The sequence below is a fragment of the Leptosomus discolor genome, chromosome 4 (assembly GCF_034619465.1).
Source record: "Leptosomus discolor isolate bLepDis1 chromosome 4, bLepDis1.hap2, whole genome shotgun sequence".
Classification (NCBI taxonomy): domain Eukaryota; kingdom Metazoa; phylum Chordata; class Aves; order Leptosomiformes; family Leptosomidae; genus Leptosomus; species Leptosomus discolor.
In genome coordinates, this window is record NC_141394.1 from 11,617,496 (window position 1) to 11,645,415 (window position 27,920).

The following is a 27,920-nucleotide window of genomic DNA, read 5'->3' on the forward strand; positions in this document are numbered from 1 at the left end:
AGCCAATAAGCAGAGGGAAGTTAAGAACGAAACTCTCTCCTCCTTTCTAAAATCTCTAATCTTTTATTACTAGCTGATTTTGGTTATTTACTTATATTTTTTTTTTTTAGTAAAGCCAGAATGGGAGGCATGCAGAATAGCTGAAGAAACAGTTAAGGCAAACAGAGCTGTACCTCACATTACTTAAATAATACGGTTTCATCCGGAATGAATACTAGACAGACTTTTTCAAGACGCTTCAATTTTGTTTCTCAGAAAACACAGCAAATTTTTCTGATTTCTCCTCCAGAAATCCACCTTTGCTTGCTCATTTGCAGAAAGCACACCCTCTAACACAACACAACTGCCTGCAAGGCTGGTCACTCACACGATCAGCAGGAAGGCAGAGCAGATGTCTTACTGGGACTACTTCCCCTCCACTGCCGACAAGCCTGTTTGGCCCGAGACAGATCACTATACCTTTCTTTGCTCCACCCTTGTCTCATCAACAAGGACTGAAAACAAAAGAATTACATTACCATAGGAAGGGAAACAGCAAAGTTCCGATCCTCTTCACTACAAACAGCATCAAGCATCAAGACAAGGATTTCAGCACAGACAATATATTTTAACAGAGTAATTACCATGGCTGAGAGAAGAGGTAAGCTTTTGGGCATACAGGGTTTTTTTTCAGGTCAAAACTATTTAAGCTAACAAGCACTGCAGCCCTATTGTCAAAGTTTAGCCTGTATTTTCAAGACAGAGAATGAAACACATTATGACCTGTAAAAATGTATGCTTTTCAGTATCATTAATCCTAAACTAAGAAGGTCAGTATGCTGCGTGTGCATGAGCAGGCTCTGCCAGCTGTATGCATATAAAGGAAACCCCACCTGCACTGGCTAGGCAGGGGCAGTCACAGAGCATGTAAAACGGGGACTTTCCAGACTCAGGTTTCACCTAAAATAATGCTATAAGAAATCCACCTTCAAATACATTCACTGGAGGAACTTCACTCTCTTTTTAACTTGCACTGGCAGACCTTGGGTGCAATTTTTTAAGGTAAGCAGAATTCAAAGAGTGTAAACCAAACAGCAATAAATGGAGAATGGGGCATTTAGATTAACAGACTGCTGCACCCACATACTGCTGAAACAGAACCGAAAACTTGCTTGTATGGTAGAAGCAATCAAACTGACTGGCAAAGTTCACGCTAACGTTCTATGCAAGTGAAAACTTCCATCTGTATACAAATTCCCACGTTTATCTATGGTGCACAATTTGCTAAGAGCTGAAACAGACTATTTGTGATAGAGAACACAGTTCACAAACATCACAGACACAGGCTAGGAATAAGCTGGCCTGAGTTCAGCACAGCAATCTTTCTGCCACAGATGGATTCACGGGGATTTCAGACATAAATGAGAAACACTCAAGTGGTACCTGATACATCAAATTGTAACAAAGCATCTAATATAACTGCTTATCACTGCTGACAGAGCCCCACGTTTAAATCCGCACCTGACAAGTATCTCCTGGGACAGCCATTATGCATGCTAGCTGTTGAGAATACACACAATTACCTGCATACAGGAACATATATTTATGAAAACACATGGTGTACATGTATCTACATACCTGTACGTAACTACTAGATACACTGCTTATGTATATATGCCACAGACAGAACACCAAAGAAAACAAAGATGCTTCTTCCTCCGAAGCCTAGGGTGACTCAAATCTTCGACAGTAGCAGACACTCAAACAGACCAAACACCAGCAAATCTAACAAAGTCCATTGCGTGTACTAAACACTTGGTGTCCCGACAGAGCTGTTAACCTGTAGGAGGCATTTTCCAGTGACCAGTTTCAGGGCTCTCTTCGTGCTTCCCGCAAAATCCCACGTTATTTTTTACTACAGAATAAACCTATCTGGTTCAAGGCCCTGCCCAGCAGCTTCGGCGTGCCCTCTTCCCAAGCTGGAAGCATGAACCCATTCCAGGTTAACCATGCTAAGGTGAAGGGGACGTCTCTCCTTGAGCTGCACGGAGTACCAGCTCCCCCTACGGCCAGTTTACCAGCCAAAAATTCACTCCACCTTTGCACATACTTTTTCCAGCACCTTCAGCTGAGACAAAACGGCATTATGACGTTCAGAAATACCTGTCACACCCTCTAAAAAACTAGAAACAATTTCCTACATCTGATCCGACCCTGGAAAGGACTTCCATCACATCAGTTTGGACCCTGTGCCATGACCTCCTTGCCTGCAGTTTTTAAGTTGTTAGGTATTGTTGGATAAGATGTTTTTCGCTGCCTCGTTTAACTCGCAGTTTCACACGCACAAGGGGTTTTTTGGTGTAAGAATATCCTGGCAGCACACAGATGTAGCTGCACCGTAGACGTTCTGAGATTCATAACCGGACGGTGAAAACATCTCCACAGGTAAACCAGCCAAACTCGTGCAAGCCCAGCATTACTGGTACGAGGACACCCGCACTTCGCACTTCTCCAGAGTCGCTGTTCTCAGTCAGAAACGGTATCTCAGCCCCATCTGTAATGTTTCAGCTGCATGAGCACAGATCTATATACAGTAGGCAGCAAGCTGGAACATATTGTTCCTTGTACGGAAAGCTGACTTGCGCTACCCTATCAAAACCCGTATTTCGAAAGCCCAAATATGTTTGCCAAGGTGCCGAAAAGCAACTCCAAAAGTTTATCCAAAAAGGAGAAACAGGATTCTCCAATTCCATCACACAACAAATGGCCAAGTGGCTGACCCATGAACACAGTGGCAAGATGAACACATATGAACAACAGAATTGGTGGGCATATGGTGCAACTAGTTCTCCTTGAGTTTCACTGAGCCTTCACCACAGTCCAAATAAATGCTTCAAATGCTGTGTTAAAAGCTTTGCTCCCATTTTTTTTTTGTAATTTAGTAATTTGGTTATTTAGTTGACATCGAAGTAGTAACTTGGACTCTTTTACAAATTTAAAATAAATAATTCCTTATCCTTCATTTTAACAAAGAAAAAACTTAAGATGAATGCAGTTATTTACACAAAGCACAGAAGCAACTATTCTAAAATCAGAGTGTTTTAAATTCAGACACACGGCAGTTTCTGGGGTAAGGAGCACATATACTTGTAACAAAACTTAAAAAAATCCACAGATGTATCTCCATGTTAACCTACACAGTTGTTAAGGTGCTTCTATTAAAAAAAAAAAAAAGAGAAAAAAAGGCATTTATAAATAAAAGGAGGAAAAGGAGGACAAAAGACACATGGATAATGTATGATTAACTAATGCTAATTTAAAGGCCTAGAAAAAAAAGGCTAGGAGAAAATTTCCTATAAAACAGAGCATTCTCCTGTTCCTTCCCCCAAATGAGAGGTGAAGTCTAGGGAACATAAAACATAGATACCAGTAACGGATTTCATTTCTCCTACCAGTTCAAGACTAATATCCTGCAGCTATACAAGCACAGCTTATCACTGGTTTCAGACAGGCTTCAAGGCACTGTCAGGAAGCAATGTCAATAAATGTCTGGAAGAAAGGGCCACAAATTATGGAGCAAGCAGGCCAGCTACAGAATAAAACCCTGTGCTTAGTCTCGCCGTGCCACACAGCGATTCCTCGCACTGAACCTGTCATGTCTTGATATTGATAACCCGTTACGTGCTGTGAGCTCACTTCTGCTCTTGGCCCGTTACCCATGTACACATGGGCTGCCTGCAAAGCAAGGGTGCCTGCTTGTGGCTCGCTCAGCTGCACGAGCAGCTCAGGTCTTGGTTATGGCCCGTCAGTGGATAGCCCTGATAGCTACAGAGAAGCACTAAAGTACCAGTTAATACAGGACTAGAAACAGTACGGGACTAGAAACAAACTACATGGAACAATTTTATTTTCTTTGTTCATCTCGTGATGCTGAAACACAAAGTATGGCTTTAAGGACCTCAGCATGACTGTTCCGCACTCAGTTACTTTCAACTGAAAAAGAATCTGGAAAAAGTGCACTCTGACAGGGGTAACACTTTCTTATTCAAGTTCAAGTTGCTGAACTGCCCCTGCTTTTAATCTGAGCATTATCAGTAAATATAAAACTGTTTTCTTAAAATCACGGAACTGTGGAGAAAGGCTAAAAGAAAGACTGGAGAGGCGTGTTTGTGTGTATACATGCATGCCTGAAGGTGTATATAAACACCGTCTTTCAAAAAAAAAAGGTGGTTTTTTGCCTCTTTCCAGCCTTCTTGTCTCTCGTTTACTAAGGGCTTGTGGTATCAGCTCTCAGACAAGACTGAAGCCTGTCTGAGGCATGTGGGTTTCTTCAATGCTGGGTGGGACACTTCCTGTTTTATAGTTTATTTTACAATTTGTCCCACCTTTTTCCTTCAACAGTCATCAGAGAGTTTTTGTGGCTGAAATCCATGAATCTTCTTTCATACCTGGGATGGTATCTAATAATCCCTTTTTCCCAATTTTCCATCCAGTATGGTCAAGTAGAAACATTTACTGAATTTGACTTATTTCTGTTACTGTTTAAAGGTCAGCTTAATGTTCCCAAGAGATTCTTAAGGTTTATGGTACTTATTTCTACTTTGTGGGTGCTTTTTTCCGCAATGCTAGGAAAAGCATTTTTAAAATTCCACTGTTTCTCATGGTACTGGATGTATTTAAAGAATTCATGGAGCAAATTTTTGGAATTTGTAACTGGCTGAAGTTCAGAAACTATACATAAATTGGAAGCTTCTTTATATTTTACAGAAAAGTTATTGTTAGGGAATATTTTGACAGATACCATTAATTTAATCAAATGTAGACATTTTTGAGATGTCTTCAAAGAAACACTAGCAGATCAGGATATAGACCTGCTTTTATCCTGCCACCAGGTGACTATGTTAATCAACAGCAAGAAACCAAGCCCAACAGCTACTGCTGTCATTGTCCTGTCTAATGGGTAGATTGCAGTCTGAAAAACCATATGGCAGTATTAAATTCAAATCAAACGCAGCACAAAGTTAGAATTTATATGAATTTTTATAAGCTTCTGAAGTAAGCATGAGAGAATATCGCCATACCTTCCCCTAGCAAAAATACAACCACTAAAAGCCAACATTAAGTGTGGTATTCAGGACTGAAAATGAGAAACATCTAGTTTCAAACAACTTTTCTGAAAAAAACATCCCCGCCCTGTCTACACACCAAACCTTGATGAACTCGTTCAACCCCATCTTTTGCTCAGAGGTCAAGGCGACAGTAAACAAACTATCAAAGAAATAAACCAACAAGACTACAGATTCTTTCCACCGCAACAAAGGCATGTGACTGTTGGCTTGTTACTGTTGTCTACGTCTGCCTGGTATTCCACCTGCTTCTCTCTTGCACAGTGTAAATCATATTCTCTAATGACAAAAAAAATCCCAGTTATTTTAAAAATCACTTCCTATTATTTTAGATTAATGAGCACTAACTTCAACAGTTAAAACATCATTCATCCTGACTCTGCGCTATGACAACTATCTGAGAGCAACAACCACAAGCAATGCTTTGCCACCCTCTATCCCAATTTCTGCTTCTGTAAGCAAAAAAGACAACCTTTTATGAGATGGGAACTTGTGCAGAGTTCCATGTAAGCGGACATTAGCGTGCAGTTTCGGAGCAACGTACATCTGCTGACTTAAGACATATGCAGAGCAAGGCGAGATGTGAACCTGAGCACCCTTACAGAAAGTGCCCACGGGCAATCACTCTGCTCTTTACATGAAATACTGCACAGGGATCCTTTATGGCACAAAATATTTGCACTTGACCTTTAGGACTTGAAAAAAGACATTGGATATACAGTTCTTTTCTTGTCATCATTCATTCTTTTTCAAGGTGCTACTTGCCTCATTTTAGTACATACAATAAGCAGCTGCTACTCTATTTTACTCATGGACAAAGACATCAGGAAGAAAGAGAGTGCTGTCACTCAACAGGTGATTGCCAGAAACGACACAAGGAAGCTGTCCTCCTAACTCCAAATCTAATGCACAAGAGACTGACAACAGCCTCGTTGACTTTGCAGTTGCAGGAAATCAGCTATCAGAACTGTTATGAAGAACCACCCACGTGAAACACCTGGATATCCAACAACTACACCTCATTACTGATCAATCTGCACCACTGTCTTAATTAATACACCAATAACTACAGCATCAGTCCATCTAGCCTCCTCCATCACCCCAAAACTTGCTGTTCGCTAGCCCATGGGTCAGACCAGCTTGCCCACAAGGTGGCTGCCTAGATGAGTCATGATTTTATTGACTATTCATCTGCACAACTCCTTACAACAGTTGAGGAAACAAACCCGCATTATTGGGAGTATTCTAATTGTGAAACAACCACCCTCGAAACACAGCTTCCCAATAAACATACGCTTGTGCTGATGAATCAGTCAGTCAATGCTTTATTTGGAAAATAAATATAATTCCAGCTGCAACATTTTACAGTAAGTAAATACATCTCAACAGAACAGCACTACTTAATTACCCATGCAACATTTATGGGACAGCTCTTCTGACAGTTCAAACGACATCATTTCTTAAAACTGTATTTGGTAGTCAAGGCAGACACGATATCCCTGTAAGGAGTATCCGAGTCAGACTTGGTCCTCGGTATGCAACAGAGCCGACGAAAGGCCGGAGAACGCAGCAACAGGTTGTGTGAGAGTCCCACGAAGCTCGAGGACAGCCAGTACAACGCCATGGACTGCAACGAGACAAACACCGAGTTCAGCCTAGAGGCAACGGAAACGCTACAATTTCAGGCAGCTCTTCATGAACCACAACCGCCGGTTACTCCCAGTTATTGAGAAAAGTAACTCACCTAAGACCACTCCTCTCAATAACAACAATGGCTTCCATTTCAAATGTGTTTTTCACTCTCTCAACTATTCTGGGAAGAAGAGTTCTGGGGAAAAAGGTCATCTACACTGAAGTTTGACAACAGTTCACAAATTAATTCATATTAAACTTGCTTGAACTTTTGTACTTCAGACTGTGAGGCGATGATTTAAACAACGAGATAGTTTGTTTCTGCTAACCACTGCAAAAATATTCAGAAGTAGAACACCTGGTAAAAATGAGAAGTGTTTTAAGATCACGGAAAATTTCCTAACCTAAGAACTACGCTGTTTTCCTCTCACCGTAAGTAAACACTTGGCAAACCTTTGCCTACACATTCTCGTATAAAGTTTTCCTCTCATTTCTGAGATCACAAAAAGGATGCCAATGCGCTCCAAATGTTCTTCCAAGCCCTAGTTTGTGAAAATGATTTAAAAATGGTAAGTTTGCAGATTCTTCCCTCTTGAATAAAGATGTTCCAAATGTGTTAAGAATTTAAACACAGACATAAACAAAACATTTTACTTATTTGAGGGCACACTGTAGCACAGAGTATGGTCTATTACATACACCAGGCATTTGCGCTGCTCTTTAAGCACCAGGTTAACAGATGCAGAGTCCCAGGTTAACCGATGTGCCACTAAGGCTCTGTACTTACAGAGGGGACTGATGCAGCAACAGGGATCATTACTACTGACACCACTCGAAAGAAATTCGTAGCAAGCTTCTGGAACGTGGAAACTTTCATCTTCTGTGAAGCAAAGATCTGAAATGGGGGAAACCAGTTATAAACAAGTTCTTTTTGAAACAACTAAAATGAGGAAAAAAGGCAATGGTGGAGTGTCCTAAAACCCAGCACTCTTGTTCACCTGCTACTTGTGCTCGGCATCCTCCACTTCAATTAACATACTGCTACCACCTTGCATTTAACTTGTTCGCTGTTTTACATGTTCAGCTCTTTGTAGGAAATACTGTACCAACCCAGCAGAGTACCTAACAGTCATTTCAAGGTAATGCAGCTTTACACAGTCACTTTTGCACATCCAAAAGTTCCAACGCCTCAGCCTGAAGCACAGCCCCTGGAGAAAAGACTGCCGACAGGGAACAGGCCAAAGACGGCCGACAGAAAACCGAGCAAAAGCAGAATCAGGTCTACAGTCACAGATCATTTTTCTCTAAGACAGTCTCAGTCCACATGACACAGAAAAAAAGAGAGTATGAATGAAATCCAGAGGGTTAGTTTTTGATGAGAACGCCTAACAGAAAAATCAAGAAAATTATTTCCATTAAATTACCCCCAAAAAAGGGAAGACTTTTTTCCCTTTTTTTTTTCTGTTGATTAACCTCCTCAGCAATCTTAAAAAATTATTTTTTTTTTAATGAAGAACACATAATATAATTAGTTTTGACCACAAGGCAGTAATAAATAAATGGAGGTGGAGTGAGTAGAACAAACCAAAACCCCCATATGTCTTTTTGGATGCTTAACACCCAGAACATCATCCTAAGACAAACTTCACAGTCAAGACTCAACTCTACTGAGGCTCAAGTAAAGCCAATAAAGTATCTGAGACACGTCACATCAGAATTTGTCATTCCTAAAGAAGACACGCATAGAACAATTCAGTTATTTTTCAGATCTGCCCAATGCATTTAAAGCAGTCATAATCTGAAACTACCCTTCTGCTACCTTGTTTTATATCTGGTTTATTCTATAAAAAGAATTATCCTTTTGCAACCATCCTATCTATTCCACCAACTTACCTCCACTATCAGCAAATTCACGAGCCCAAGAGAAACTGGCAAAATCCACGTAGAATCTGGTGCAGTGAGGTCTGTAAACCACAACGTTCCGCCTGCTGAAAACTGTTCTTGAACTACAAGAATGGTTTAAAGAAAATACGGAATTAAGTATGATTTGCTACCTCACGTGACCCAGAACCACAGCATTTATTACAATCAAATCATTCAAGTTTCTAGGTATATTTTATCTACATGATAAATACTACTAAAGCAGAAATGTTTGTGGTTTAAGAGACCACATGTCAAGGCGGTCTGCTATCAATACAAGTGAAAATGGTGGGAGATACAAGCTGAGATCCAGCTTAGCTCATGACAGCCACTGACTCGGGTAAACCTCCAATAAGAAGCTAGCTTGATCTCAACCTCATTTTACAAGCCAATGAGGACAACCTGTATTGCAGTGACTACATATTTTGTGGGTTTGAAATAATTACTTTTTTCTTTATAACTATGTAACTTGTTGCATTTTTGTTCAGAAGAACAAACTATAAACTCTTTTCTAAAATGAAAGTATCAGTACTTTAATTTAAAAAAAAGAAACCCCACACACGTCTATAGTACTTCACATGGAAGAAAAAGATACAGATTAATAGCTAATGTGCTGTAGCGTGGGTAATATCACTTGCTAAATATGCTTTATCTCATGAACCAGAAAAATCCCAAGACAAATTTTTTTTTCTAGTAACCTCATCTTCAGAAGACCATGAAATAATTGAACGCTCACACGGCCCAACAAAATGCCTCACATTGCTCCCAGAGCTCAGACCCCGATACTGCTTTTAAAGAGGCATCCCACAAAGCTCACACCACTATCCCAAATAATGAGTGTATAAGCAGAGCTCAGTGATGCTCTGGGTGCTGCAAATACGTGCTGGAAGAGTTCAGACCAAAGAAAAGTACAGGTGTGGTCCAGATGCCAGTTCTTTGGCTATATGAACTATGTTTTAATTTAGTACAACGTGTACAATGTACCTAAACAAAGTCTCTGAAATTAATTTTTATTTTTATTAGATATTTATCTACGCTTAAATTATATTAAGCTTAAAAACTCTGTAGTGGAGTAGTTTTGCTATCAGTTTATATATCAAGCTCAGGACATTGTGTTCTTTAACCAACAAAGCATACGTAAGAACTGTAACTGAATGAAAACCAGCTGTTAGGAGCGTGTCTGTTCAGATAAATCACCTTCCGAGTCCACGGCACCTACGCTGCAGTTGCGCAAAGCGACGGACACGCAAACCCACATTGGAACCTGTACCCAAACCAGCAAAGTGGCTTTGAAGGGATGGCAGTTGTCTCGAATGTACAGCTCTGTAATAATCCTCCGGAGGTTTTTCTTAAAGTGAAACCTTTTAAAAAGAAATAAAAAAGTCCCCTCTCAACACCTGCTCCAGAGTAACAGGGTTCTCAAGTAACACCTCTACAGGCTGTGCATGTCAAATTGGCTTCTTTACGTGCAGCTGCGGAAACCCCGAAAATCTCTCCTCTTCAAACACGCCCCTCTCCTTTGCCAAGGCCCTTCCCTCACAACTTTTAGCCCTGTTGCTTTAAGCAGGTTTTCACACCAAAATTTCCCCTTGTCATTAGCAGCTACCAGGAACTTACATGATACTTTATTTCATGGTGCTTTTTGTCTGAACTAGGGTGTAATTTTCTCAGCACAGAGGCAATCAGCCAGTTACGTGATCCTCAGTATCCCAGCTCAAGTACACTGCTGCTGCACGGCGTGCAGTACTACACGAACGAAGGAACAGGACCCACAACCACTCGAGCCTCAAGTTCCAGCAATTCTTAGATACCATAATAGCTAAAGAAACTGTAGCCACAAGTCAAGCTAACAAAACCAATCCTGGACTGGGCCCTGTAATCATAAGCCTATCGAAGTTCAGAGCTTTACAGTGGATATACTCTGAAGCGCAACGTAACAAACATAAAGAAGTCATAAAAGTGGAATGAATATCTGAGCTTTGGGCAAGGGCAGAATCTTGCTGTAAGACTGTCGTTTGTAGGACTTTCTCTCCTGCCACCTCTCAGTCTGGAATGGGTTTCTAAGGTGTGTATCATCGCCATCTTACCTGGCCACCTTTTCAGACCAACCCAGCTGCTTTCCACGAACAGCAACTTCATAGCGAAGACGCTCAGCTAGTTTTTTAATCTCAGGCTGCAAATTTTCCAACTAGCTAAAGAAAAGGAAAAATGTTTATGCACAATTACATGTAACAACCACCTCCTCTCCCCACCTGGAACTGTACAGATATTGAAAACCACTGTGAAGGACAAGGCACACAACTGGGAACATCTTTTATTTTTAAATAAAATGAATGTGTGAAGACACTAGTGAGAAATATTTACAGTAATAACCAAAGATACTCTCTTATTACTAAACGGCATAAAAATAGAATTAGATTTTATATTTTGTTCTTGTTGAGTGTCTTTCTGTTTTCATTCAGGAACGGTGACCAGCTACTTTACTGAACAAAAAGAACCTTTAATGCCACTTCAAAACCATTAAAAGCCCAGCAGAACACACAACTCCACAGTCACTGAAGTCACTATCATGAGGAATAAGAAGGAACCCCATTATTCAAGAGTGCAATACGATATTCACTTTTGCAATCAAAAGGAAAAACGAACAGTTGTTAAAAAAACCCACCAAACCGTCCCCAAAACTAACCAAACAAAAACCCTCACCCCAATCACGCTGCAGTAAAAGAATTAAGCTATGTTTCTTCTGCAATAACCCTCTTTGATGGTCACTGAGGAAACACACCTGCCTTTACCAGGCTGACCTTCACACAAGCGAAGAACAAAGATCCAACTGATTCCAAATCAGACCCGAGTTCTGGCAGCTGAGAAGCACCACCTTAAAGTCTTCATGAGTTGGTAAAGTCAGCACAGAAAAGGAGAAACATCCTACTTGACACCACGGCTCTGCAAATGCTCCTTTACTGCTGCAGACACAGCATACAACCTCTTAAACTTCAATTTTTTCCTCACTTCTGAGGACAACAGATATTCAGAAACTGCTGAAGGCTACTTTACATCGAGTTTTTGCTGGAGCAGCTTTAGCAAGAAGCCTCTCCAGCAGATCACAAGAGAGTGCCTTGCACGTGCCCTCCGATTCTCACACTGATCCAACTCGATTTCTACACAGTTGCCGCCAAGTGCCACATTCCCTTTTTCCCATTTCAGACTTCTCGTGTCCCGGGAAGGCCCAAGGCAGGTTTACAGCCACAGGAAGGCCTCCCGCAGGCCTCGGTGCCCTCCGCCACACCGGGCCGACGCGCGGCACAAGAAGGCCCCTGGCAAAGGGTGGGGGGAAACCGCGGCCACGACCACACCGGAGCGGCTCTGACCACACTCTGCCTCCCCTCGACGCTACAAACCGCCCCCCTCACCACGAACCGGGAGCGCCGCCCGTGCCCCTCGCTCCCTCCCTGACCCAGCCGCGGCGCTCCGGGCCAGCTCGGCCACCACGGTCCGCCCTCAGGACACGGGGTCCGACGGCCGCGGAACCCACCTTGGCCAGGAGGCGGCTCTGGTGCGCGGCCAGCGGCAAGGTGACGGCGGTGCGGAGCAGGGCGGCACCGCCCGCGATGGCGGCCCACCAGGGCAGCCCCGCTGCCGTCTGCAGCGCCACCAACCCGCCCTCCGCCCAGTGCACGGGCGCCGACTGCGCCAGCCATTCGTACCAGCCGCCGGCGACGCCGCTCGGCACCGCCGCCGCCGCCGCTACCCGCCAGCCCGGCCGCGATAGCCGCCACATGGCTGACGGCTCCTCCCCGGCGGAGCTGCCTCGCCCTGCGCATGCGCTAGCTCTGCACGGGGAGCCGTCTTCCGGCGCCGCGGCGGCCATGCTGACTGCGGGCACGAGGAAGGGTACGGGTGCCATAGGGTACTCCTCAGCAGCCCGGCCGGGGGGGGCTGAGGCGGGGTGTGAAATAAATGCTCCTCATTCCGATTTCCAACGCCTCAGGATTTCATTGAACAAGGCAGACACCACAAAGGTAGTGGCCAGTCTCATTCCCCTGGCCACAGTTTTTTTTTCAAGCCACCAACATACAGGTAAGAAACCACAGCCTCAGCAGCCCCGTTCTCTCACCCACAGAATGCAGGAGGGTTTTTTTGGAATAAGAATGCAAATAATCCTAAATAACAGTGAAGCCTTAAGCAAAAAATTGTTAGACAGCAAAAGGTCACACAGAAGAGTGGAAGGGCACTGTTCCCTACGCGCAGTCAGGTGCTGAAATGGAGCTTCAATCACTTTTGTCAGCAGTTCTTCAGTTTGGTATCCATTTTGCTACACTACGTATTTCAGGTGATCAGGCAGCTGGAAAAGGAGCTTGCTTTTATTTACAGCATCACCTGAGGGCATGTATATGGATATCAGTATGCGTAAGTGTTCTGGACACCTCAAATATCTCAATACTTAAAAGGCTGCAGGTTTCTTTGGACAAGTGCTTTCAAATGAGCACTGTAATAAATATAAATTCACACTTTTTAAAATTCCAGCCTTAACAGGAGCCTGTTTAACTAATCCAGGATATTTCTTCCCCAGATTCTATCTCTCAGGATAGTAACTTAGAACAGAAGGGTTGACTCCAAGTGGCACAGCGAGGAAAAAACAAGATTTCCTTCACCCTTCCTCCATGGAGAATAACCAGCACCAGACCATGCTGGCCCTCACTTGTCCTGCACAAAAATACATTCAACTTGCAGATCTATTTTAAACCATATGTACACAAACCATATGGGGAACCTGACTGGAGGAGCTGTGTGTCACTGCTGACCGAGTCTTGCCTCACAGGACCCCCGAGACTGCACCGCCAGTACTGCTGTTCACTGCAAGCCATTAAGTCAAGAAGGTGACAGCTCCTGACCATGACTGCAGGGGAATTCTCACATCGAGTTTTCCAAATAAACCTTCACGGGGCAGTGACCCAGTTTGGGGCAAGGCATCATCTACTAGAGCTTAGCCACTTGTTCTGAAGTGAGCCTTCCTTTGAGGATGGTTTTCATCAGTGAAGCTCTGCTAAAACTGCAAAGTCTCATTGTTGAGCTAACACGCACCAAGGGTATGTATTCTGAAATGACTTTTGTAGGCAAAGGAAGGACCCAGAGGAACAGAAGCCCTGGGAGAACTCATGGAACAGAACAGACCTTGCTGCATCAACCCAACTTAAGAAAAAATTTTAATAGATGCTGCAGCATGATACATTTACCCTGTTTGCCAGGTGACTAGGGGAGCTGAGGGTGGAGATGACTCTCAATGTGCCAAAAGGCTGTTTCCTCAGGCACCTTTTGCTGAAAAGCCTTTCAGGGAAAGAAAATGGGACTCAGTATCTGGTTACAACTGATATATGCCTTTCAAAGAAAAAAAAAACAACACACATTTGGAAAAAGCCCTCTGATAATGCCCGTTTTTTTTTTTTTATAATGTACTTAAATTACACAAGTAGAAAAGTTATGCTTATTAATAGTTTAATGTATGAAGGAAACATCCAGATTTCTGAATATGAAGGTACATATCTCACATTAATTTAAGTCTACATAAAGTAGAGCCTCTATACTGACATATTGAAATTTACTTTCTGCTTAGCCATTTGTTATGTAAACAATTGTACATTTATTTGCCATTCTAAAACTTCAGGATCAAGTTTACATAATTTTGCTAAATTTCTGTGTTTGCTCAGAAGCAGTTTACAGTACTAAAACCAACCAGCCAAAGAACAGCTTCAACAGAAAGTTATGTCAAAAAAAAAAAAGGTAAGGAAAGAATAAAGGCTAACTAAGTTGAAACGTATGATGGTGGGGAATGGGCGGTCACAATGTTCACAGAAAAAGGTCAGTTAGTAAGTTCTTCTGCAAAAAGCCTACACACTTCAGTCAAGCACATCAGTAGAATGATCTGGGAGCACATAAACTGTTTCTGCCACTTGTGTTTTCCTCTGCAAAAAAGGAATCTCATGGCTAGCAAGTCGATCCCACTCAGCCAAGTTGGTTCATATGCACACTGTTCATGTGAGGTGTCCAAGTTCCAGTCCACACCTGAAAGAGAAAGCTCCATTTAACACCGTGCGGAAGTCAAAACTGAAATTACCCGGCAGTGCTGACTGTTTTCGCCACACCCAAGCCCAACATCTGACAATGCAGCAATCCCTCACCAAACTACACCGAGCTTCTTTCAGCACTTGTTCTACCCTGCTGTAATTCAGGTGACAAGGGGGAAACAGGGTTTAATCTTTCTGCCTGACCTTTTTCACCTTGGCCAAAGGGTCCATTTTCTCTTCAGTGCAAAACCAAAAAATACTTTCACCCAGCTTGACTGCTCTCCAAATAGCAAAATCCAAGAGAAATCAACAGTATTTATGCCTGCTAGTTCCCCCATCATAGCAACGCTGATATAATACATATCTTACTATTCCACAGGAAAACCATATCCCTTCAGACCCAGGAAAGTAAGTACGCCCTCAAAACATTCCAGGTCGGCTCTCAAGGAGAATTAACAGGACTCTGTACATGTGCAAAGTTATTTGCAAGCAGTGCCTGAGGACCTCTTGCTTTCAGAGGAAGGGACTCTCTACCTTAAGAAGCTCAAACAACTTTATTTCCAGGACCTTGAACTATTTCCCCCCACTGCATACCAACATCCTCACCCATGTAAAACGAAGGAAAGCCTTCTTTGGGGGACAGTTTTCTCACTAAACCCAAAGGTGCCTCGTTAATGGTCAGGAGCCACTTCAGAGCAACATATGAACTGTGGGCAAACCACAGACCCTCTCTTCTTCTGCACATCTATAGTCTGCTGTTTGCAGCTTGGATGGTTCCCAAGCACATTAAGTCCAGAAATATCTTTATTTAATAACAGTGTAACAGAACTCACTGTATGATTAAAAATAAACACAAGATATAGCATAACAAGAACTACTGACAATGCATTATAATATTAGTTTCTGGCTGAGTATGAACAAGGCGTTCAGGGGAACATAATGGCTATACCAAAGTCGTATTTAGTGGACAAGCCTATAACCCAGGCAAGATCAGAGGAGCAGACAGAAGACCTACTTGCTCCCCTCCTACATGAACTCCTAATACAGTGAAGATGTCGTACCTTTCAGAGCCCACCAACAATCCTTGAGACCTAATGCTGTTTGTCCCTTTTTGGGGAGGGAATGCATATGTAACAGCAAATAAATGGCTTTTTCTCCCAAAAGCCAAAGTGACTGTGTTTTCCCAAATGAACTGCACAGACAGAAATCATGATAATTTTTAATAAAATATTGAGTATAAAACTACCTTTTCTATCCAGACTTGCCTACAACACATCATCCAAAAAGCTGCAGCAATTAACCAGGTGTCTACTTTGGTTCAATAGGCAGCTTCTCCAAGCTCACCTAGAAGCAAGCTTCCCAATTCTCAACAAGCACAAATACCTTCACAGCACACTCCTTTGAACCGCATTAACTTAGTGATGCTGATTTTTTTCTCAGGACAGCTTACACTTATTTTTGGAGAGGTGACTAGTGTTTAGAAGTTGTCAATAAGCACGTAGAGCACTCAGTGCTGTAGGGAGGCTGTGTCAGCTCTTTGGACAGACATGAGCAGAAAGAAGAAACACTACACTGTACTTTCATACTCTCTAACAGCTAGGATCTTATTTTCACCACACTGTTTCACCACACTGTTTCTTAAATTAAAACAAAATTGCGAATATAAAAATTGAAAATTACCGTCTGAGGCCCGTTATTTTCTGTGGAATTTGAAACCATCTTTATCAGCGAGTTCCAAGATGGGTCAGCAGCATGAGGCCCATTAAATATAGGGCCTCCAGTACCATCTGTGATGGGGGCTACAGGGGGAATCATTGCATTCCCATACACAGAAAAAGGCATGCCCTTAGAGGGAGGAAAAAGCAAGAATCAGTATGTAAGCATAAACATTGCTACTATTGCACATACAGAATGACAAAAAGGGATTGGTGTTAAAGAAATTCTCCATCTTAAAGCGATAATGAAACACCTGAACTTAAAAAAAAACTCCTTCTATGCATCTATTTATTACACCATGAGCAAGTTATTTTTTATTTGCTCTAGGTTCTGCAACACTATGAGGGCTAGTCAGCGTTTCAGCTTACGCACGCTCCCCTGCGCAGCGAACGACACCTCCGTGTTGCTCACCTGCCCCACACACCGACAGGGAAACAGAGCAGTACCGCGCGGATCAAGGCCGAGGTGGTCATTACCCCCACTTTTGGGAAGTCCATGTATCCTGCAGGAACAGGCTGATGGAATGTACCGGAAGGCGTTACGATTCCCGTGCTGTCTCTCTCCATGGCTTGGTGAGAGAACACCCCTGGATCAGACATGGGCCTGTGGATCATGTGGCTCCCCATTCCGCTGTGACACCAGTCCACTTTGTCTAACAACACAGAAGACACAGCAACAGCATTACACGCTACACTCGCTAATCAGCCATTTTCCAGCCTAAGTGTTTGCACGCTGTAACATTCTCCAAATGGCACATGCTCAGCTTGCAGTTTCTGGGCATCTACCTGCATCAAAACTTGGGTGCATGCAGGATGGAGAGCATCAGAAATGGTACCTGCACACTCGATGGCAGGAACCTGAGCCAGTGCAAGGAGCTTTGAACAGCAATATGCGACTGAAGCATCATCCCTGCAATTCTCCTTCAACTGAAAGGGAAAGCTGGCACTTGCGCTAACTCTCCCTCCTCCAAACACCTAAATTCCTTGTGCTTTTGGTGCTATGAAAGGGGTACGTAAGCTATGAAGACTAATTTGCTCCACTTGGATTACCACTCTTTCATGAATTATTTAACGAGCTAAGAGACAGAGAAGTACTTTTGAAAAGCAAAACCAGAAAATGACCAGCTGGAGACGTGTGCTCATGTACTAATTACATGAATTCATTAGAGGCAGCTCGGTATTGTTACCGCAGTTCAAACCTCAGGCATCCAGAAAGCAAATTTTTCAAAACAGAACAATAAGGAAATGGCATTTGAAGGGGTGAAAAAGGAATACAGGAACATTTCTGAAGCCATCCTAATACTCAACGAGAAGAGAGCCACTCCCATTCTGAAATGAAAATCAAACTTTCGAATTAAAGGAACAAAGCAGAACACAAGCAGCATTCCAAAGGGAAAGACAGACACAAAGGGCAACTTCCACACCCAGACAGTGCAAATAAAAACATTCCATTTCTAAAGCCTTAATGATGAACAGTCTCTCACTACAGAGACGGCGAAAAGACCACTAGTGAAGTTAAAGGTTTGGATACGTCCTATCTATTTTGTAGTTGGGGAAAAAAACCCAGGACAGTATACTCAAGGCATGCCGTAGCATGTGCACAGTCAGTCTAGCATAACCATAAGCTGTTTGGACTCCTCAGTCAAGCAGTGGAACAGGTTGTTCAGAGAGGCTGAGCAGTTTCCATCCTTGGAGGTTTCCAAGATCAGATTGAATAAAGCCCTGAGCAATCCCGTCCGACCTCACAGCAAATCCCACCTGGTGCAGGAGGCTGACATGACCTCCAGAGGTCGCCTCCAACATGGTCTCATGATTCCCTTCCCCTCACCCCAAGCAAAAACCCCAAACAAATGAATAAACCAACCAAAAAAAAAAACCAACTTTAAAAAAATTCAGCAGTCTCCTACAAATTGCATCCAAGGCTCCCGGAGCGTTTGCTGAGCAAAGCTGTCCTATCAGTAACTTAAGTTTTTAATGAATTCTGAAATACTGAATTCTGTGTGACTAGAGGAGAGCCAAGAACCTTGCGTTAGTAAACGCAAATGGCACAACTGGAAAGGAACAAAGACGACTCAAATATAGAACACTACCCATTCATGAAAGAAATTGCATGATCCTCGGCACAAAAAGCTCCATCTTGGCTACGCATTGAAGTTAAATATTAACTCCTATTGTACAATATAATCTCTTTATCAACAGAACAAAACTACACAGTTATCTTGAGACATTTTCATTTCCCCTCTTCCTAAATCCAATGATCCTCACTCAGTTCATCCCTGTAAACCCTGTGGTTTTATTTTCCGTGTTATTTCTTGCTTCAAGTAACAAATCTTCACAGCCAGGGTGTTTCAGAACCCCTGAGGTTTTCTGAGACCTTGTCAAAACACAGTTAAGTGGATAGGAGGGCAAACACAAGTCTCTGCTCCAACTCCTTCAGAAAGAGCACTCCCACATTTTGAGGCACTCACTTCTGCATCGTCCTTCAGCTCCAAAGGCAAGTTAGGAAAACACAGTATTGTGGTCAACTGCAAGTGCAGGAACATCTGTTAACACTACATACCTTGATTGCCACCTATACCTTCGAAGGACCAGATCCCACTATGTCCCACTGGAGCAGCTAAGTTGCTCCCAATAACAGATGGAGTAGAAGTTCCAGTTTGTCTAATACGTGCAGACCGTTCAGTCCCAATTGGAACAGGAACTTTTCTGTCCTGAGAAACATTACTGGGTTTTTCTGATCCCAAGGACACCGCTGAAGGGGTGGGAGATGGTGCTCTTACTCCAGCCGACACCGACTGAGCAGGAGATTCTGCAAGAAGAGCAACAACAGCACTTAGTAATGGCAGCCAGACTCTCTCAAGTCACCACAAACCTATCCTTCTAACGTCAAGCCACACATCAAACAAGTGAAAATGGGTAGTTTGTTAATGCCAGATTCATACAGCAAACACTTCAGGACAATTTTAACAATTTTACTTTCAGATCAGAGAGATCAATTCAGACTCTTATATAAAGCAATTATCATGCCCTGTCAGCTCAGCTACTGGACATACACCACAACTGATGACAACAGACAATTCAAAATCTTAACTAAGCACTACTGTGTATCATCAGCAATAGAGGATTTGAGGATTATATCCAAAAGCATAGCTCAAATAAACCCACGACACTGTTGGGGTTGGGTTTGTTTCTTCTCGGTGTTTGTTCTTTTTTTTTTTTTTTTTAATCCTGATCTGTTCTCTGTGGGGTTTTTTTTAATGTGTTTTGTTTGTCATTATTTTTGCCAGTAAAACAGACTAACTTGTTCCCTGAATAAGCCAGCACTTAGTTTATTTGTTTTCTGTCAAGCCAAAACAGCAACAGCCAAACGTGGAGGAAGGTACTAGCATTTGCCATGAGTTATTTTCTCCTGGAACACATCAGACAGTTCTGTTTGAAGAACATCAGAAAAACAAAGCAGTCACCACTGTCGAGCTACCTTTAGTAAAACATGATTACAAAGTCTACACAACTCACACTTGGAATATTTTCTTCACAAACCAAAACCCCAACCTTTTCTTTGCAAGATGACTAAAAGAATGTCATATATGTTAACAGGCCAAAGTTAATTGCAGTGAGAATACAGGACTCCACAACAGCATGGCCTTAGCTGCCAGAAAAACGACACTGGAGATCAGAACTTGCACAAGAAAATTTTATCTCAAAAATCTGTGATCACATAAAAGTTTAAAACTTACCTAAAAACCTCAAGTTAAAAACGAACAAAACTAGAAAAGCCTCAACTCGTTTCCCACTCGCTCAAACTCACCATTTGATGCTGATGAACACGGAGGCAATAAACTAAGTGGAGAAAAATGCTGTCTGTTAAAATTAGCAGCTGCAGGTGCTCCGCCAAGAGGCGTCCCAGGCGCGTATATCTGACCTCCCGAAAGGTTTGAGGCGAAGTTACCCAGGTGTGTAGAAGAAGGTGTTACAGAAGCATAGGGTGAATCCATACTGACAATACCTACGGCAGAAATTGGCACAAGTGACTGCCAGTACCTCCCAGATCTCTGTGAAGATGTGGAAAACGATAAAGAAAGAGGGAAAACTTTTATCCAGTCAGTTGCTGGGGTTGTTACTGTTTTCCAAAGAGAACTGGGAGTCTTAAGCTTCATACTCTGCAAGTCTTGACAGTATGCGGCTGTCTATATAAATCGAGAATGATTCTTATGTTATTGTGCAGGTACCTTGAAGGCAAATAAACTAAGGGAATATAATGCGTGTTCTGATATAACTGGACGTTGGAAAAGCAACTGAGCATTTTATTAACCTGTAATTTAAATTTCGTAGGTTTAGAAAATACCATTTTGCACCAAGAATAGTGGAAATAATACTGAAGATTTGAAGACCTTCTCCATTCACTTTTTATTTGACAGGATGATGTCTGTGTACACCATGATCAGTACCGAAGTGTTTTTTGTTTTCCTTGCTCAAGAAAATGATATTTTATTAAGACCAAATGGCACCAATTACCCAAGGTATTCAAAACACAAGAATTACTAACCCCTTAATGTTCTCCTCAATAAATAAAGGGAAAAATAAAATCTTAGGATTTTAAGTTTCAAAAACTATTAAGGAAGCTTATTGCCATCCAACTGCTGTGGCACTTGCATCTTCTTCCTGCTCATAAAGCACGTGACTAAAGATTTAAATTTATAGTTTTAGTTAGGAGAAAAAACACCCCTCTCCATCCACTAGTGACAGGCAGAAGGATAAAGCAGCACAGCACCTGCCTCCTCTACATCATCCATTATCAAGTTCCAACCTCTAGTTTTTGTCAAATTCTTCCGCTCTCAGGGGCTTTTCCTATGAACTAACGTAACACCTCCTGGCTCTACAGACACCCCCCCCCCCTTCATCTGTGGTGCCTGCAGCCTTCTGAAAGAGAAACTGCCGAGACAGCAGCAGGATTGCAGCGAGAGCACTGCTTTTACTCAGGAACTGACAGGCCTACTCCAGTGACACACAGCGTGTGAGTGTGCCAAAGTGAAAATGTTAGAAGTAAGAAGTACATTAAGTTTACAAAATTCACAGAGTGCACCTCAAAAGCTACTAACACCATGATATCCGCAAAATAAAAAAAAAAAACTAGCTTCTATCTCTTGATTCATAAACAAGCTACACAACTTGCAGGTCCTACTGAGGGAGGCACAGACAGTACGAACTGTGTCTGTGCTTTCTGGAAGGTACAGCACAACAGCACAAGTTCTGTGACAACCCCATGGCCTCTTTGCGCAGAAGGCTAAACATCTCGCTACAAAGTTGGGGAAGTCAATGAAATTAAGTTTTTGAATCAAATTCTGTAGTTAAAAGAACACACCCCTTACTACAAGTTCAGAGCAAAACACAAATTTTATCATCCTAACACTTCAAAGACACTGCACATTTTTCTGCAGCCTCAGGACAAGAAGCAAGTTATCACGAACTAGAACAGTTACTAGCTGGTGGTACGGAAGGGAAGTGGAAACAACAGTAAGTGTTTCATTATCTCAGCTATCGCAGGACAGTAGACTGGAATGGCAAAAAAAATGCCTCAGCTTGACTTTTATCAAGTTCATCAGCTGCAAAACAGTTACTAGATGCGACAGGTGACACTTAAAAGGAAGCTGAACTCAACTTTGCTTACAGAAACAACAATGAACTATATTACAGCACCCTTTTGTTGCAGGGCAGACAGCGGCTTACTACAACTGACTACAAAAGCTGGAGGCAGAAGGTATTACGTGTGCAAAATAAAAACATGCAGCAGTTATTATTTAAGGTACGAATGCAAAACACAGACTTACCTGAGGGACTTGGAGCTGGCCTCTGTAACGGTGGCCGAAAACCTGGGGCTTTGGAAGTATCAGACTGATGTAAAGGATCCGAATTTGGCAAAAATGAAGACTTTCCTGACAGCATAGATTCTGGTGTTGTCTGAGATGAAACGACGGAACCCCCCCAGAAGGCATGAGCAGACGTAGGACTGTTTTCAAATAACGTACTAAAGGGCCCAAACGGTAAAGTAGCACTGAAATTGTTACCCATAGATTTGTTTGCTGGATGGGCTGAATTCTGAGAAGCACTTTGTGTACTTAAGGTAGAAGGAAGCTGCACTGAAGAAGGAACACTGTGGGGCCTTTTGATGTGATTAACGTTGAGGACTGCGACAGAAGAATTTTGCACAGGAGCTGGATTCTTATGGACGCTACTGGTTCCGTGGACAGGCGGTCTGATGGCCGGGGTTTCCATCTTGGCTGCGGGCTGAGAAGACCCCATTGACGTCTGAGACATGGGATAGGTCATCTGGCCATTTGTTGGACCTGCCACAGGAGCAGACGAGCTTGTCGCCACTAAATTTGGAGGCACAACCATTCGAGGATCTGATGCGGGAACCTGAGGTTGCTGAAGAGGGGGTCTTGCCTCTTGCAGAGGAGCTCCCGGAGGCTGCTGATGAGCAGGGTGCACAGATGAGCTGCCGGTACCAGAATTGGGTTGCCTACTGCTGGTCGAGCTGCTCGTTTCCACTGCTGGCGGACTACCCGCTTCTGGATCAGACGAAGGTGCACCTTTATTCGGAGAGGCTGCTGCGCAGTCAGAAGGACTGCTTCTGGAAACGCCTGCTGGCTGCGCAGGAGGAGAAGGAGATGAGGGGGAAGATGCAGGGTAGTGTTCTTTGGCAGTAGGAATTGGATACGTGGCATTCGTAGGCGCTGTGCTCGTGTTGCTTGCCGTGGTCGTCACTGTGGTCGTGGTGGCGTTCGAGGTCTTCACGACCGTGACGAAAAGCTGTCTTCTGACTGAAGGTGAACTTGGACTGCCGTTCACAGAAGAACCAGGCACAGTAGAAGCCACTGAACTTGTCGTAGCTGTTGGACTAGTTGTCAAAGAACTTGCTGAATTCACCTGAGAACCACTGCTGTTCTGACTGTTATGGCGAGGCACCATGTGAGGTTTCGGTGAGTTGGTAGCTCTTGCAGGGCTCAACGGCCTAACAGGAAACGGACCCCATGTGGACTGAGCTGGTGGGAAAGTACCTCCAAAGTGTGTCATGGGCAACCGAGGCGGACGGATCTGCTGGAAAGTCTGAGCAGCAAGTAAAGCGTGTGCAAACTGCGGAGGAGGATATGCTAATGGAAGAGAAACTTGGAAACCAGGCCGCACATTATTCACCGGGTTCTTAATGGTTTTGTGAGTGGATGCTGAAGAAATTGCAGGCACGGTGAGTGCAGAGGCAGTCTGAGATGTTGACGAAGCAGCTACGGTGGTCACTTTGATGCCCACGAGAGAACTGTTAGCAGCTGTAGTGGTGGCAGGTGTCGACGACCCTATTTTGGAATTTGCAGCTGAACTTTTCAAACGGTTCTTTGGAATAAGTTCATCAATTTCTTTATCGGGATCCTTAATCAGAGCGTTGATCAACTGTGTGGCCTGTCTTGTTGATTCTGTGCCACCCCTGTAAAAAGGAAGGGAAGGAAACGGGAAAGTGCATCTACAGCATTTACATACATTACAGTGAAGTACCTTCAACACATGATCCAGCCTGCCTTCCGTCATGCTAACACAGACAGAAAAATAAGTCTGTCTAAAGACTGAGCCTGGCATGTTCTTGCTGCTGACAATTATTTAAGAAGCTCAAGTTGAAAACAAAGTCCCAAAACCCCCAAATGGTTAAAACGTTGACTTCCCTAAATACGCCTATATATTTAGCCATGTCTAAACATGGAATCCTAAAATGTACGATCCACCTTATCTGTCTTTTGTACTAACACGATGGTACCAACCGGTAGTTGTTCTCTGTTACCCCAACCCATCTGTCTCTGCTGCTTCAAAGAACTGACTTTCTCAAAGTGATCTTTCAAGGGACAACGAGGTCAAGCCTTTTAATTTTTCTATACAGAAAAGTGTTTTAAACTGAAAAATCCCTGCAGGAATGAGCAAATCAAGCAGCCTGCTTACCTTATTGTTATTATTCTATCTCCAGTTTTGTCCTTCTGTTTGTCAATGTCTATGTGTGCTCCCGTGCACTCGCGTATCGCATTGATGTTACATCCTCCTCTGCCAATGACTCTGGAAATTACAGTTGATGGAACAGAAACCTTCTTGGATCTATACAAAAAAGAAACAGTATTACCTGGGAAACGCTTCCATGGCATGAAGCGGTGGGTGGGTTGGTCAAAACAATAATACTGCTACATAAGTTGAATTATGAATTATAAGTTTGTGAACTCTTATCAGGTCCGCTAAAAAGAAGGTCAGTCAGTAATCCCAAAGAGGGCTAACACTAGATAAAACCTTCTGAAGGACATGAACAAGGGGGAGTTAGGGGATGTTTTGCTTACCTTCTCACAACTTCCTTCCACCCTTCTTCCCTTTTCTGACCACGTTTAGGACTAGCAATGGTTAGCTTTCCATTTGGAGAAGAAAGGGGAGAAGGACCAGATTTTGTGCAAGTAGACAAGGAATTACTCGTCACTTCACTCATAACTTCAGACAACCTTTAAAAGAAGTTAAATTCTGTCATTATACAGCCCAAAAAAAAAAAAAGGAAATATGACTTGAATTTTGCCCATTCTCCAGCCCCTACTCCATTTTTCTCTTTTAGCACAAAAACACTATATTAAGAAGTTGCTTGAATTGAGATGCTTACATCTCAAAATACCCAAACAACTACCTATTTCCAGATCCACAACTATGTGTCTTGCTTCAGAACCTACTACTGAGTTCAAGTACATACTGCAAAAATGTTCATACTCCTTATACACACTAAAACAAGGACACACCACCTCACCCGCTTCCTGACAACTGGTTCAAGAACAAAAGTCCATGAAGACAAGGGCCTACCGCTCGAACGTAGGGCAGCCACCACCTTTAAACAGCATGCACGGTCACAGCAACTTACTTTATGGATGATTTGCCAGTAACTGCTTTCCTCTCATCCTTTGGACAAGTGACAAGAACCGACGGTTGCTTTTTGTTGCTCTGCGTGTTAGTAACGGCCGTGGAAGAATGATTGTCACTTTTGTGGCTGCTGTTGCTATTGCTGCTTTCATCGCTACAGCTGGAAATCCTCATATTGTCACTATCACCACTTTCACTAGTACTGCTGCTCTTAGATTCACCATTCACTTTTTCTGGTTGGCTATAGGAAATTGGGAGTTGATCATCAAATATAATCTGAACATTTTCAGAGGTTACTTTGTTTTTCCTGTTTTTCCTTTTGGAGCTTGCTGTGGTGATTGTATTATTCCTCTTCCCATGGGAACCTGCTAGTGTTGTCCAAGTTGCAGATATACCTATGGTGGTTGTAGTGGTAGCACTAGGAGGCTCCATTGGGACCTCTGGATCATCTGATGGAACAGTAAAAAACCAGTACAAATTTAGCTGGCTTAAGGAAGCTTGTGTGGACATCTGTAAAGCTATTATGTGTCAAATCGTGGAGTCTCTGCCCCTGTTTATGCTAACTCATACAGAATTTCATTCTCCAAACAAATGCAGTAGCAATTTAACAAACCTGAAATCGAATCCAGGCACGTAGAGACAGACAGAAGCAATGAGGGGACATCAACAACCGTACAAAACAGAAAAACACTGTCACTTGTCTTCCCTTTCTCTCAGCATATCAGAGTGGGGGAGCAAACAGCAAAAATCATTTCTCTGTACACCACAAAACTCATTGCCATAAGATACAAAAGAACCAGGTTTCAACAAGTAAGAAGTGAATCATACCTATGTGGAATTCCCATATTGCCATTTGTTTTTCAGCTAATCATTATTATCATTCCGTTTGTGAGCTAAAAAATAATTGACCTGGTTTTAAGTATTTGGACCTCAAAGAAAAAAAAGCCAAGCCAACACCATTGCCATAGTAAAGTTAACCCGTAACTCCCACTGAAGCCATTGTGCTCATCTATGGGCTTAAAAGAAAAGGTAAACAAAAGGAAAGCTCAGCAGGTCACAAGAAAGCTTTGACAAGAAAAGCCACTTTTAATACCAGGAATACAATCAAGGCTGTGTTTCAGAAATAAGGAAAATATTTCAAGTCACCTTCAGCTTTTAGCTTCTCTTTCTCCTGAGCAGCCTGAAGTTCAAAATTCTCTTTATTTTTTGCTTCTATTTCTTCTAGTTTTCGTCTTTGTTCTTCTTTTTTCTTCCTCCTTTTCTCCTTTCTTTTCTCTCTTTTCGCAGCCAAAGCCAGTCTCCTGCTTTCTTCCCTTAGCTAGAAGTCAAGCACGTGGAACCGTGTTACAAGATGTCCCATGCGCTACCAAATATGCTAACGCTTTCTGCTTCCTAGGAAGATGAACTTGCATTTTAGACTAACGTATTTACTGAACAGAAGCTGAATTCTCCCTGATCCATATTTTTACATATTTACTTCTACCAAACAGATTGTTCAGTCATGTTAACAGAAGGATAGTGTAGAAACAGAGGATAGACGCCACGTAAACTTAAGTCAGAGTTTTCCAAGACACACTTTCAGGATTCTTTGTGTAACCTTGTGTGTCTCAGCAGTAGTCAGCTAGTTTGAAAACAATGTGCGTGCTCATTTGACGCTCTATTCGTACTTTGATTTTTCCATTAGATTTCTGCGACAGTACTATGGCTTCTAGTAACATTATTAGTCCACTTCTGTACTTTTTAAGACCCAAAACAGGGTTTAGACCCCAAACGCACATCAATGTGACTGGCAAATGCCCCTCTATCATGCACTTGACAAAAAATTATACTCCGAAACCCTTCTTTCAGTACAATATAATTCCGGAGGAAATAGTTACATCGAGTTTCTTGATCCAATTTCTCTGAAGAAGTAAGTAGTCAAAGTAAAGTCCGAAGATTACCTGAACAAGCTGCTCAGCTCTAGACACTCCAATTACAGTAATTACACGTACTCCTATACTTCAATACGTACTTTCACCAATCTTATCATCTTGAAGGAACGTGAAATTAGAGTTTTCTCAAATAAACATTCACAGCTCCAACTTGCCTTCTCCAAGTCCAGTTCCTCTAAAAGAATGCTTGCATTTTTGTTGGCTTCAGCAGCCTGTCTATCTTTGGCTTGAACAATTGATTCCATACACAGGTGGCACTTCTTCAGCATCTCCTAAAATCACAGAGTACATCAATCCTCTGGAAAAGTAACACTCCATGATCTCAAGCTTACACTTGTAATTTACGAACTGTTGCATTACTTGTGCAGGAGTTTAAGGGAGAAATTTAAATTCTCTCCAGTAAGCTCCTCTTCATGCTCAATCTTGCAAACTGGTATTCCAGTCCCAGGTGTGCCACGCAATCAATAACCTATGTCTCAGCATGCTAGAAACGGTGCAAAGACAATTCATAACCTACACCCACTATCAAGTCCAAAAAATTTTATGAAATAAAAGACTGTCTGAAAGGTAAAGCAATGGCAAGGGGTTTCTGTTGGGTTTTGGGGTTTTAAGACACATGGGAAATACGTGAAC

At 42.6% G+C, this 27,920-nt stretch overlaps 2 protein-coding genes across 2 annotated transcripts in view; both read right to left on the reverse strand.

Annotated features, from left to right (window-relative positions):
* Nucleotides 1-6,440: 6,440 nt before the first annotated feature.
* On the reverse strand, nt 6,441-12,435 carry COX18 (cytochrome c oxidase assembly factor COX18). The gene is made up of 6 exons (XM_086464310.1): nt 12,190-12,435; nt 10,745-10,845; nt 9,855-10,018; nt 8,631-8,743; nt 7,525-7,632; nt 6,441-6,732 (listed from the first exon to the last, which is right to left on the reverse strand). Exons 1-6 carry the CDS (start codon nt 12,433-12,435, stop codon nt 6,559-6,561), a joined length of 906 nt encoding a protein of 301 aa, XP_086320436.1. The 3' UTR covers nt 6,441-6,558.
* Nucleotides 12,436-14,133: 1,698 nt separating this feature from the next.
* The window catches only part of ANKRD17 (ankyrin repeat domain 17), an 89,704-nt gene continuing 75,917 nt past the window's right edge, over nt 14,134-27,920 (reverse strand). Inside the window, exons 24-34 of the mRNA XM_086464420.1 lie at nt 27,443-27,559; nt 26,503-26,674; nt 25,358-25,805; nt 24,798-24,953; nt 24,415-24,564; nt 22,263-23,911; nt 20,243-20,440; nt 18,995-19,243; nt 16,912-17,087; nt 16,400-16,564; nt 14,134-14,717 (exon numbers count right to left, since the gene is read on the reverse strand). Coding sequence (XP_086320546.1) covers nt 14,658-14,717; nt 16,400-16,564; nt 16,912-17,087; nt 18,995-19,243; nt 20,243-20,440; nt 22,263-23,911; nt 24,415-24,564; nt 24,798-24,953; nt 25,358-25,805; nt 26,503-26,674; nt 27,443-27,559 — 3,540 coding nt within the window. The 3' untranslated portion in view covers nt 14,134-14,657. The remainder of the gene's footprint in view (nt 14,718-16,399; nt 16,565-16,911; nt 17,088-18,994; nt 19,244-20,242; nt 20,441-22,262; nt 23,912-24,414; nt 24,565-24,797; nt 24,954-25,357; nt 25,806-26,502; nt 26,675-27,442; nt 27,560-27,920) is intronic.